Consider the following 10793-nt stretch of genomic DNA (forward strand, 5'->3'; position numbering starts at 1 on the left):
TTAATTGCCTGTATGCAGTAATAAATCTTACAGCCCCCACGAGGATTCAACATTGTTTTTTTTTTTTTTTTTTATCTATCACCAGGCTGGGCTAATGACCCTGCTGTGTACATTGACTGTACAGTATTGAATCCTCGTGGGGGCTGTAAGATTTATTACTGCATGCAGGCAATTAATAACAGTAGATGGTGCCTTCCCACAGATGTCAAGCAAGAAGGAATAAAAAGTGCAGGTACAGCAGTGGAAAAGCCTGTGTGCGATGCAGTCTGCAAATCTCAGGATTTCCATGCTTCACCAAGCATAATGTTGATGCTTTTATGGCCCTCCAGAAAAATAAAGAACTCTGTGATGTGATGGCAAATAGAGCGGTGCAACATGAGAACCACCGTGTCAGCATTTAGGTCAGATTTATAGTTTTACCTGCCTCATCATTATGAGTACAAAATAAAAAAAACATCCCAAAATAAAAAAAGGGAACATTACAACTTAATACAAAAATCTCAATCCTCTCAGCTTTGATACTGTAAAAATGTATTTTTTGTATTAATGTATAAGTTTTAAAAAAAAAATCTCACCAAACCCTCCATCCTCTGGTCTCAGAGAGGTGCAATGCGATCTGACCTCCACCTCCTGTGTGGATGTTTTAGGCAGAGAAACAGGAGAGGCTGTAAGTGGAACATGATTCTTCTCTGACTAATAAGCCACCATGCGCTCACTCTTATCGTAACGCTATTCTGGCAAAACGTTTTATGTCAGGACAAGTTTAAGCCCTTTGCATGCCTGCCAACTATTCACACCACTTAAAAGGTCTAAAGAGCATGAATCTGTAATACTTGGAAATTTAAGAGCAGCTGTAGAGCTTCTGTCTTTACTTGGTACATTTGTCATTGCATTGTCAGAGCAAGCCACAGGGAAAAGAAACCAGTCACTGTCTTTGAAGAGTGAAAAATATGTCCTTTATGCAATTCCCCAACTAAATTTAACTTGCCTCTGAGCAACTCTTGTGTCACTTTTACTATTTATATAAGTCAGAAATCTCTCTACAACATAATCATGCCATGCAGACTGTGATGAAGATAAATGGCTCTTCTCTTTCAGACCATTGTGCGTGGGAGCATGATCGGTCATGGAGAATACATCGCGGCCATGATCAATGACATGAGCCGACTGTCTGTGACCAGCTCCAACTCTCTGCGGAAGAGTAGCCCCTCCGCCAGAAAGAGGGCCCAGTCCCTGGGAAGGTTGGGGGAAGTGAATGAAGGAGATGGCTACCAGTATGAGGGACTGACACAGGATGATGATGAGGACGATGTATGTCAGGAACACTGGAGAGATAAAACCCGGAACATCCACAGCGAGACCAACACCCCTTACTTGGGAATAAAGAAAAGCATCACTCTGCAGCCCAACGGGATCTTGCCAAAGGCTAAATCGACATATGAAGTTGGTGTTAGCTCCATAGAAGGACCTATCCCAGCACCAAGCCATGGGCCGTATATGAGTAGGGAAGTGGGAAGTCCTCAAGAGAGAGTGATATGGAAAAGAGACTTCCAGCTGCCCAGAGGAATGCCACCAAACCAGAGACCCGTAGCTTGTTTTTACAGCCCAGTTGTGACTGTCCAGCAGCATCTTGGGGATAATGGAACAATCACGACGGAGCTCCAACCCAACCCACCCATGTACATGCACACTCAGAACAGCCCAGGAAGGCCGTTCTCCTCCTATGACCTAAAAGTAAGCACATTTTTGCAGATTATAAATCATTTATGCATTACATAATGTATGCATATTTTGAATGCAGTGTGTCATTTTATTAGTACTCAGCATGTTATGCATGAGCTCTGAATGCATTAAATTGATTCGTTTTTGGAGTTAAGAAGTCCTGCTTAGGTTTTGGAGCTTAGGTGAGGCGTATTATTAACTGGCTTTCAACTAAACTTGATCAAAGAGAAAACTTTTTGAGTATTTTTACTTAAGACCTGTGTTAAAAATGATTTGTGAGCTAATGAGCCTGCAGGGTTGTAAACATTGAAAGAGGACGTATTTGCAAAGATCCCGTTGGGACTTCTAAGGACATATTACAACATCTTGACATGCGTCATATCAGGCGATAGACAGTGAAAGTAAAGGACTTGATTTACGATAAGTTCTTAAGGGCCGTGAACCCCAGGCAGACAGCCAACCCCCTTTCAGCTCTCTCTCTTCTGTTATCATGCAGGCAGAATCAGCAGTGAGATACCACTCCGGGTTCCTGCCAACCGGCACCAGCAGTCCTCTTGTGGGAGGAATTAGACCTCAGCGGATGGTGCGCTCCTCGGCAAGCTACACTCTAGGCCTGTCCCCGAACATGGGACTGAGGCCCAGTGGACCAGACCCCTTTCTTAGACACTCTGGATGCCCCAATCCCCCTTACCCTCTTCAGGACAGCCCCTCTCAGCCTCGACCTTCTCCCACAGGATCATTAGCAACCAGTCCTCCAGGTACTTGTTCTCCTGCTTTTAGACCACCACTACACCCCATACCCAGACCACCTCCTGACCCACCTAAGGTGACGCATGAGCAGTTTAAAGCAGCCCTGCAGATGGTGGTAGATAAGGGCGATCCACGGACTTACCTGGAGAACTTTGTGAAGATTGGGGAGGGCTCAACGGGAGTGGTATGTATTGCAACCGAAAAGCACAGTGGAAGGCAAGTGGCAGTGAAGATGATGGACCTGCGGCGGCAGCAGAGGAGGGAGTTGCTCTTTAACGAGGTAAATGTCCCACAAGCATATCTGACTTACATGCATTACATTTGCAACAACATACGTTTAGACTTTTGTTCAGCATGTGCCCTTTGTGGGTCTAGAAGTGATTTCCAATGTGGAACTTAGCTTGATGATGATATTACATCTTTATAAAGTTGATCTGGTTTATATTTATGGTGCCAACAGGTTAGAACCAGACTCAAACAGACGTTGTTCTCAAACTTCTCAGCTTCCAATCTACAAAATACCTAAAGCAAAGACTCATGAGCCCCATTAATCGCTGGTTAAAGTATACCGACATTGGTATACCTTTCAAGATGTTTCTGAGGTTGACTTGAAACATAGGAAAGGCTGCCTATGGGACAGATCTGGTTGGCAGGCTGTAGATTGAAGAAGTCCTCTGGATGGGGGAAGAAACATTTCTCACTTAAAAAAAACTGGTCCAGATGACGTGATTTAACCTTTTTTGTTGTTTATACCAACATAAGACTCATAAACAAGGGCATAATGGCAACGCAAACAACCTTAGCATACATTGTACTATTTTATCCATTTATGACTAATGTTTGTACCTATTGTAACGACTGTAACAACCAAAATGTGCTGTTTGCACTCATTTTTAAATTTAATTTGATGTTTGGAGATCATCTTGAGGCCTGCTGACCCAAACATTGGGTCTCACTAAGTCTGAAATCCACAAGTCAGCCTCTTTCTCTGACTCGTCTTAAACAAGTAGCACCAATACAATGTTGGTGCATTATACAGAGCAGCTTTAAATCCACAGAGACATAACAAGAAATAAAATGCTTCATATCAGGGATTGTTAAAATGCTCTGTGCTGCAGGTGGTCATCATGAGGGACTATCAGCATAAGAACGTGGTGGAGATGTTCAAGTCTGCCCTGGTGGAGGAGGAGCTGTGGGTAATCATGGAGTACCTGCAGGGGGGAGCACTAACCAACATTGTTTCTGAAACCAGGTATTGTCCTGAGCATCCAGTTCAGATTCATATTTGATCATTATTTCAACCACCAGGTGGTAGTGTGGTATCAACTGGAGAACGATCAGCGTTCATCCCAAAGGCCTGTCAGCCTTCACTCCACATCTGCTGGTTTTCTTTGGAAAGACAAAAAATATTCAGAACATCAAATTAAATTGTGCGGGTTTACAAGTGAAATGCTGATTAGTGGTGGAAATTTGATGCTTTATTCTTGCTGTTCTGTTGCACACACATTGAGAATGAGCACATCATGTTGACCAACAGTGTTCATGGAAATGTAATTATTTCTAGTTGTGCCTTTCACTGTTAACAGATGTGTCGGTTGACTTTAAGGAGTAAAAATATTTCTTTCAAACCAGATGACATTAAAGAATGAACAAACTCTCACAGCCATTACTTGTCAGAGACTACAGTTGGCAGGTTATTGACAGAACAATCATGAACTAAAGTCATTTGAGCTTTTTATGGCTGCTCAGTGGTGTCAAAAACATCTTAAAGTGATTTTATTTTGTCAACATTAAAGAAACTAAAATTATTTTATCATTTTAAATGGTAAATAGACTGTATTATGGTGCCTTTCTATCTTATCAAGATACTCAAAGCTCTTTACAACACACTCTGTCCTCATTTACCCATTCGTACAAGCACTCTACTATATACAGAGACTAATCAGAGCTTTATCACATTCATACACCGATGGGACACACATCAGAGCAGTGGCATAGTCTACATTTTTGTAGTGGGTATACGTGCTTAGAAACCAAAGTACACCGGTTAGTACAATGTAATCGTCAACTTATTTTTTAAGCATATTGAACATTTCCAAATTTCTCTGTTGCTTATATTTGAATAAATGTACAAGAAACTTTGTACAACAGCTGGCTTGTGTTAAAAACTTGTTATAGAATTTATATAACAGTATCAAAGCAAAGCATGTTCAAGTATTAAGTACAATAATTTGCTGGATAAGCGAATGTAATAAACAAGCGCTGCATACAGATAAGATACGGAAGTGTTTAACTGCCATTTAACGCATCAATGACACGTGCCTAATGATATGTCATGTATCATTGGGCACTTTTAAGTACTGAAATTCTTAATCTTTTCTAGTGGGTATACGTACACCTGCGTATCTGGACTACACCACTGCATCAGAGGCAGTGAGGGGTTCAGTGTCTTGCCCAGGGACACTTCGGCATGTGACTGCTGGTGGAAATGAACCCCCAACTCTTGCATTAGAGGACGACTGCTCTAACCACTCAGCCACAGCCACCTCTTAACAATCTTATGTGGGCAAATACAGAAATCTGTAACGGCAACGTTAGCATGAATCTCACAGAGCTCCAGAATTTTCTCTCAGCTCAAGAACAGCGTTGTTCTTTTTTTTTTTTTCCATGCTTCTGATTCACCTGAGAAAAATGAAAAGCGCATTAACGCCGCAGATGAACGAACATGTTCCTTTGTCATTTGTTGCTGTGTGGGAGTTGTTTTTCTGAACCTAGCACCCTTTATCGTTTCTTTTAATGTGGCGGTGATTCATGAATTTTCAGCTTTTGGGGCTTTTGTAGCTGGTACTGGAAACGTGTGAAATGTTCATGTAAAGTCATCCTGTGTGTGTGTAAACTTGTTTTCCCGCAGGCTGAGTGAGGAGCAGATTGCCACAGTGTGTGAAGCTGTTCTGCAAGCACTGGCCTATCTCCATTCACAGGGAGTCATTCACAGAGACATCAAGAGTGACTCTATACTTCTCACATTAGATGGAAGGGTATAATATGTCATTTTATGCCCATTTATTTTTTTTCCTTTTCACTTATTTTGTGAGTAAATAGGTATTTTTGTGTTCTTTCCAGGTAAAGCTTTCAGACTTTGGCTTCTGTGCCCAGATTAGTAAGGACATCCCTAAAAGGAAGTCTCTGGTAGGGACGCCTTATTGGATGGCTCCTGAGGTCATTTCCAAATCACCGTACGGCACTGAGGTGAACATATTCAGCTCTTGTTCTCACAGATCAACACTGTTAATCTCAGTTAACTAGCTTAAACTGTGCCAGCTAGAGATTCACTGATTGCTCAGCAGGTGACTGGAATCAGCTGATGTTATGCTTGACCAGAGATCGGCCGATCAGGGGCTCAAAAATCACATTTTCTTTAAAAATGATGGAGCAGTCCTCTGGTGTCATAAGTCTTAGGTGTGGGAAGAGTGGGAAAGACTCAAATTAGCTATGTATAACAGATATAAGATGTTAAAAAAAATAAAGCTAGATGAAGATTAAGAGGTTTAAAATGTTAACTAAGCATTTAATCTGGTTCATAAAGTGAAAATTCAGTCATTTATGTTTTATAAATAGGCTACCTCTGTCATAACCTGAAGACTTTAGTAACATTTTCTTTTCCCAGTAGCACATCATCAACTTTTGCACTCAGAAGCAAAAAAAAAAGCAAACTTTATCTTGTGTGCTGTCAATTATCATTTGAATAAAAATAGGAATACTCAATAATGCTAACTAGCAAGTCAAAAACTGGTGATAGAAATCTAAAATCAGTGCATCTCTGGTGCCGACCTGTGCTGTGATCAGTTACAGTCGTTTTGTTTGTGCACCAGGTTGATGTGTGGTCCATGGGTATCATGGTGGTAGAGATGGTGGATGGAGAGCCCCCATACTTCAGTGAAACACCTGTAGCAGCAATGAAGAGGCTCAGGGATGAGCTAGCTCCGACTGTTCGAAATGTCAGCCAGGTATGAAGCGAACCAACAAGCTCACATGCAGACTGTCCTTTCTTTAAAAACTTATCTCTAATATAAATTCAAATGATTCTGGAGAGAGTGTTATCAGTTAAATACTGCACTGATGTGTCTGATGTGTGGTTCAGATCTCCCCAGTTCTCAAAGACTTCCTGGACCGCATGCTGACTCGGGACCCCTTGGAGCGGGCCAGTGCCACTGATCTGCTGGAGCACCCGTTCCTGCTGCAAAGCGGCTCACCTCAGTGCCTGGTCCCACTGGTGGAGCAGTACCGGAAACGCATGTCTCGTTGCTGACCCATCTAGGCCTAGAAGTCCACATCGGTCCTTTTCAGGCCTCCCAAAAGGACCAGCACCTGGTTCTGGCACCCACACCAAGCCCAAGAGAAGCGGATCATGGCAGCACTCTGCTTCCAGTGTGACGGTGGCACGACTTGTTGACAGACAACATGGCCTCGGGCATGCGAGAAGCACTTTAGGAGTGAGTTAAAGGGAGCATGCAAGTCCTCACCTCTCAGTTGATCAGATAATTGGCTTCCTTTAACATCCAGACAGCACAACATGGTGCACATCAAACTGATGGCATAAATGTATCATCCAAACGCACGCTACTCTAAAAACCCTTTATAGTGTTCGTAGTGGGCATTACTGCCAGCTAATTAAGCTGATGTTAGGCTCAACACAGTAGCTCATTGTGACAGGATTAAAATTACCTCTGCACACACACTGTTGTGGAAATTGGATGACAACACGGGTAATACACACATTTTGCATGGCCAAACTGAGGCACACCTGGCCTGATGTGAATGCTTGAATATGTACTATGATGTGAAAGACAATTCTCCTTTATTAGCATAATGAATGGGTGTATAAAAGCCCAGCTGCTACTATTGGGCTACTGGAAAAAATCGCCAGCACCACGTTCCTCTTTTTTATATTTATTCTTTATTTCCAAAAGGTGTTGTGAGCTGTTTGTATGATGTGAAGTTCCAAATAAGGTTTCATAATTAGGTATGGACTTTAAGCATAACTAATAATGTAGATACTGGTTATTAGGTCTTTAAGCCTGCTGATTGACTGCAGTAAATTATATTTACTAAAATGTGAGTGTATAGTTGTGTGTGTGAGGGCACAGGTGTGTGCCAGGCGACGTGTCATTGTTTGGATAAAACCCTCTTTGTATTGTGACAGATTTGAAACAGAAATCACAGGATGTGTGTGAAGATGATGTGTGTGTGAGTGTGTATTTGCACTTGTTTGCCTATGAAGCCCACAGGCTCGGCATGTCACGCTGCAGGACTCGAGAACCTGCTGAGAAACACTTTGCACACGGTCTTTGTGATCCGACACGGACACATGTGGACATGGGTTCATGTATTTTTATTCTTGTGTGGATCATTCATGGAGAAGAGAATTACATGTTTTAATTTTGTATGAATTAATAAACAATTAATCATTTAAAACTCATGTGACTAAATTGAAAACATACACAACACAACTAATTTAGTGGGGTTTTATTGTATTTATTAAACTTTGAGCGTGATTGCACAGACACAAGACATCTCTAAGCAAAATACATTTTTGTAAACACAGAGACACTAATAAATATATTTAATTCATATATAAATTTTATATTAAAAATTGAGTTTCAGTTGTGTGTCATATAGTTAAATAGACCATTTTACATTTAGGGTAACCAAAAAGTGTGCAGCTTTATGCAAATGAGCAATTAGCATAAACTTGGTTTTTATATATGAATATTTAAAATCAAACAGGAAAAAAAGCTAGAGAGTATAATTGTTATTAATATATTCATCAGATACCCAAGCAAATAAACAGCATTGTGAGATCCAACTGCAATAAAATAAAAAAATTCTCATTTATTTTGTCGGACATTGTCGTTTTATCTAATCAAAGGTGGACTGAGAAGAGTGGCTTTCAAATTCACACTTCACGGCGCTGATGCTGTCAACACTCGGCTGACCGTTGACCTGCTGGTGCGATTGTGACAGAGGGAACGTTTCAGAGCGGGACATCCGACTTCTTCTGCTCGAGGAGCCAGACGAGCAGTCCATCACCATCCTCATGAAGTCCGGCGCGGTGAACCGACGCAGAAGTCGGGTCCCGAGGCCCATGAACCCCGGAGCGTGGCTGGGGATCTTCTCTGCCTCTATCTCTTCTCGGGCAAAAAGTAGTTTGTTGGGTCTGGAAGTCGAGCCGAGGCTTCCCCTCTTCTGCAACTCTCTCCGGGTAAATTGAGCTGTGTAGTTAGCCTCTTCGTTCTGCGACTTCACATTCTCCAGGAGTGCTTTCACAGACTGCCCCTTGCTGTTTAAAAGAGGTTTTGGCACTGAAACAGTTTTGTTGCCATCATTTGTCAGGCTCCGAGTGTTCCCTTGACATTCCCTCTTGTCTATCAGGCATCGCTCATCCTGTAGCGAGGCTCTCTTTAATTTGCTGGCTGACAGGTTCGTGTCACACACATCACCCTGATAGGACTGCTTTCTGCTGCTCACGAGGTCCAGGTTAAATGACTTTGCCTTTCCCCAGAAAGGAAAACTCTCTGACGTTTGCTCTGGAAGTTGAGTGTCTCGGTTGACATTTTTCTGGCTTTGCTCAGGAAGAGAGTTCATTATTTTTGACCCCTTCGGCTCTCTAAGCTGGCAGTTTTGCAGCTGTTTGGCCGTGAACAGAACGCTGCGATCCGCCTCACTCTGAGTGTTTTCGATCTGAGGAGGCAGAGCCCAGCTGTGGCGATGATTATCCTCTTGACACTGGCTTCTAGTGCATCTGAAATGATGCCCCGATCCACCGCTGTCTCCTGTTTTCATTTGTTTCTGAAACACGTCTGGCAGCTGCTCGTCATTCGCCGACTGTTTGGAAAACCTCTCCAGAAGATGCCTCGGGAGCCGACTGGGCAGTTGGCACTCTACTTCAACGGTGGTGGCCACGTCAGCAAGTGGATCATCTTTGTTGGCAACCCTCCTGCAGGGAAAGTTCAAAACCTGGAGACACTGGTTGTGTCCAAAGAAGCTGGCAATCTCCAAAGCGGAGTGACCGGCATTATTGGTCCTGTCCAGCTTTAGTCCCAGTCTTTTGAAAGCTCTCACCAGGAACTCCAAAACTTGGCTGTGTCCAGAAAAAGCAGCATACATAAGAGGGCTGTTACCCCAGGCATCTGAGACGTCCGGGTCAGCATTGAACTGCACAAGAAGTTTGACCACGTCCAAGTAACCCATCTCACAGGCGTAGCTCAGGGCTGTGCGTCCGTCCTCATCCTGGCAGTTGACATTTGCCCCTTTCTCCAGCAGCAGTCTGGTGAACTTGGTTCTGGCTCCAGGGTCTTGCAGACAGACAGCGTATATGAGAGGGGTGCGGCTGTTTTCTGTCTTTGAGTTGATGATGCGCCCATCCAAGGCGTCCAGGATAAAGCGAGCCAGGTGGACTTTACCGCCATGCATTGCATCTAGAAAGGTCTTGGTGCCAGAGCCTTGGCGCAGGTCCTTTGGTCGCATCATTGTCCAACACCCACTTGTGGAGCTGAGCTGACAAACGGGGAGAGGAGGAAGTTTCCTGAAGCTCTCTGTGATGACAGCGAGCACATTCACTACAGAGTAAGACTCAGAGAGCAGCTGCCGGTGTTTTTATACCTCCCTCTCCACATGCCCTCCCCACGTTGCCTAGGAAACAAAGTCTGAGGACCATTATGCAGTGGCAGCATCCATTCAACCCAAGCACTCTCTGCCTGCAGAGAAATATATGCTATTTGAACAGAATAATTACTCAAGGAGACAAACATGGCCAGTGTTGTTCCTGTCAGGTCTGTGGGGGTAACTTAAAGCTGCATGGTTTTCTTTATTAAATGAGGAAAATGAATAAAAACGCTCCTTGCTGTTGATAAAATAGTAACATATACTCTTGGACAGAGTGTATGTGTGAAATAAATCTCTTATCAGAGAAGTTTGTTGAGTCTGTGAACAGGTTCGAGGCAAGATTAATGTCAGTTTTTCCAGAGTTCGCTTCAACATTTATCTTTTTTTTTTCTCTTCTCCAGCGTTTGTCATCCGTCAACCTTGTGTTTATGCCTGCAGTTCACTTCAGCCGCAAAACAACACACAGCAACGAGTTCAAATCACGCTACTCTCTAGTGCTTTGAGCTTCTCAAGGTTCCATATTTTGAAGAAAATGTTGTTTTTTTTGCCTGAAGGTCTTAAGCTAATCAACAGCAATAAAAAGGCAATGAAAGCCTTACAGAATTTATAAAAATAAAAACAGATGCTTTCCTTGATTCCTTTCAAATCAAGCTTTG

At 42.9% G+C, this 10793-nt stretch overlaps 2 protein-coding genes across 2 annotated transcripts in view; one reads left to right on the top strand and one right to left on the bottom strand.

The window, feature by feature from the left end:
- Positions 1-7300, top strand: part of LOC119427633 (serine/threonine-protein kinase PAK 6) — a 17665-nt gene extending 10365 nt beyond the window's left edge. Inside the window, exons 3-9 of the mRNA XM_037695270.1 lie at positions 1099-1734; positions 2219-2752; positions 3591-3724; positions 5384-5510; positions 5596-5721; positions 6345-6479; positions 6614-7300. Coding sequence (XP_037551198.1) covers positions 1099-1734; positions 2219-2752; positions 3591-3724; positions 5384-5510; positions 5596-5721; positions 6345-6479; positions 6614-6781 — 1860 coding nt within the window. The 3' untranslated portion in view covers positions 6782-7300. The remainder of the gene's footprint in view (positions 1-1098; positions 1735-2218; positions 2753-3590; positions 3725-5383; positions 5511-5595; positions 5722-6344; positions 6480-6613) is intronic.
- Positions 7301-8391: 1091 nt separating this feature from the next.
- On the bottom strand, positions 8392-10094 carry LOC119427403 (ankyrin repeat domain-containing protein 50). The gene has a single exon (XM_037695009.1). It carries the CDS (start codon positions 10000-10002, stop codon positions 8392-8394), a length of 1611 nt encoding a protein of 536 aa, XP_037550937.1. The 5' UTR covers positions 10003-10094.
- Between the last annotated feature and the right edge of the window lie 699 nt (positions 10095-10793).

This window comes from Nematolebias whitei, chromosome 21, assembly GCF_014905685.2.
Source record: "Nematolebias whitei isolate Nwh7 chromosome 21, NemWhi1, whole genome shotgun sequence".
Taxonomy (NCBI): domain Eukaryota; kingdom Metazoa; phylum Chordata; class Actinopteri; order Cyprinodontiformes; family Rivulidae; genus Nematolebias; species Nematolebias whitei.

What these genes read in the sequence shown, in the direction of transcription:
- LOC119427403 (XM_037695009.1), bottom strand. Translation starts at nt 10,002, where the DNA reads ATGATGCGACCAAAGGACCTGCGCCAAGGCTCTGGCACCAAGACCTTT.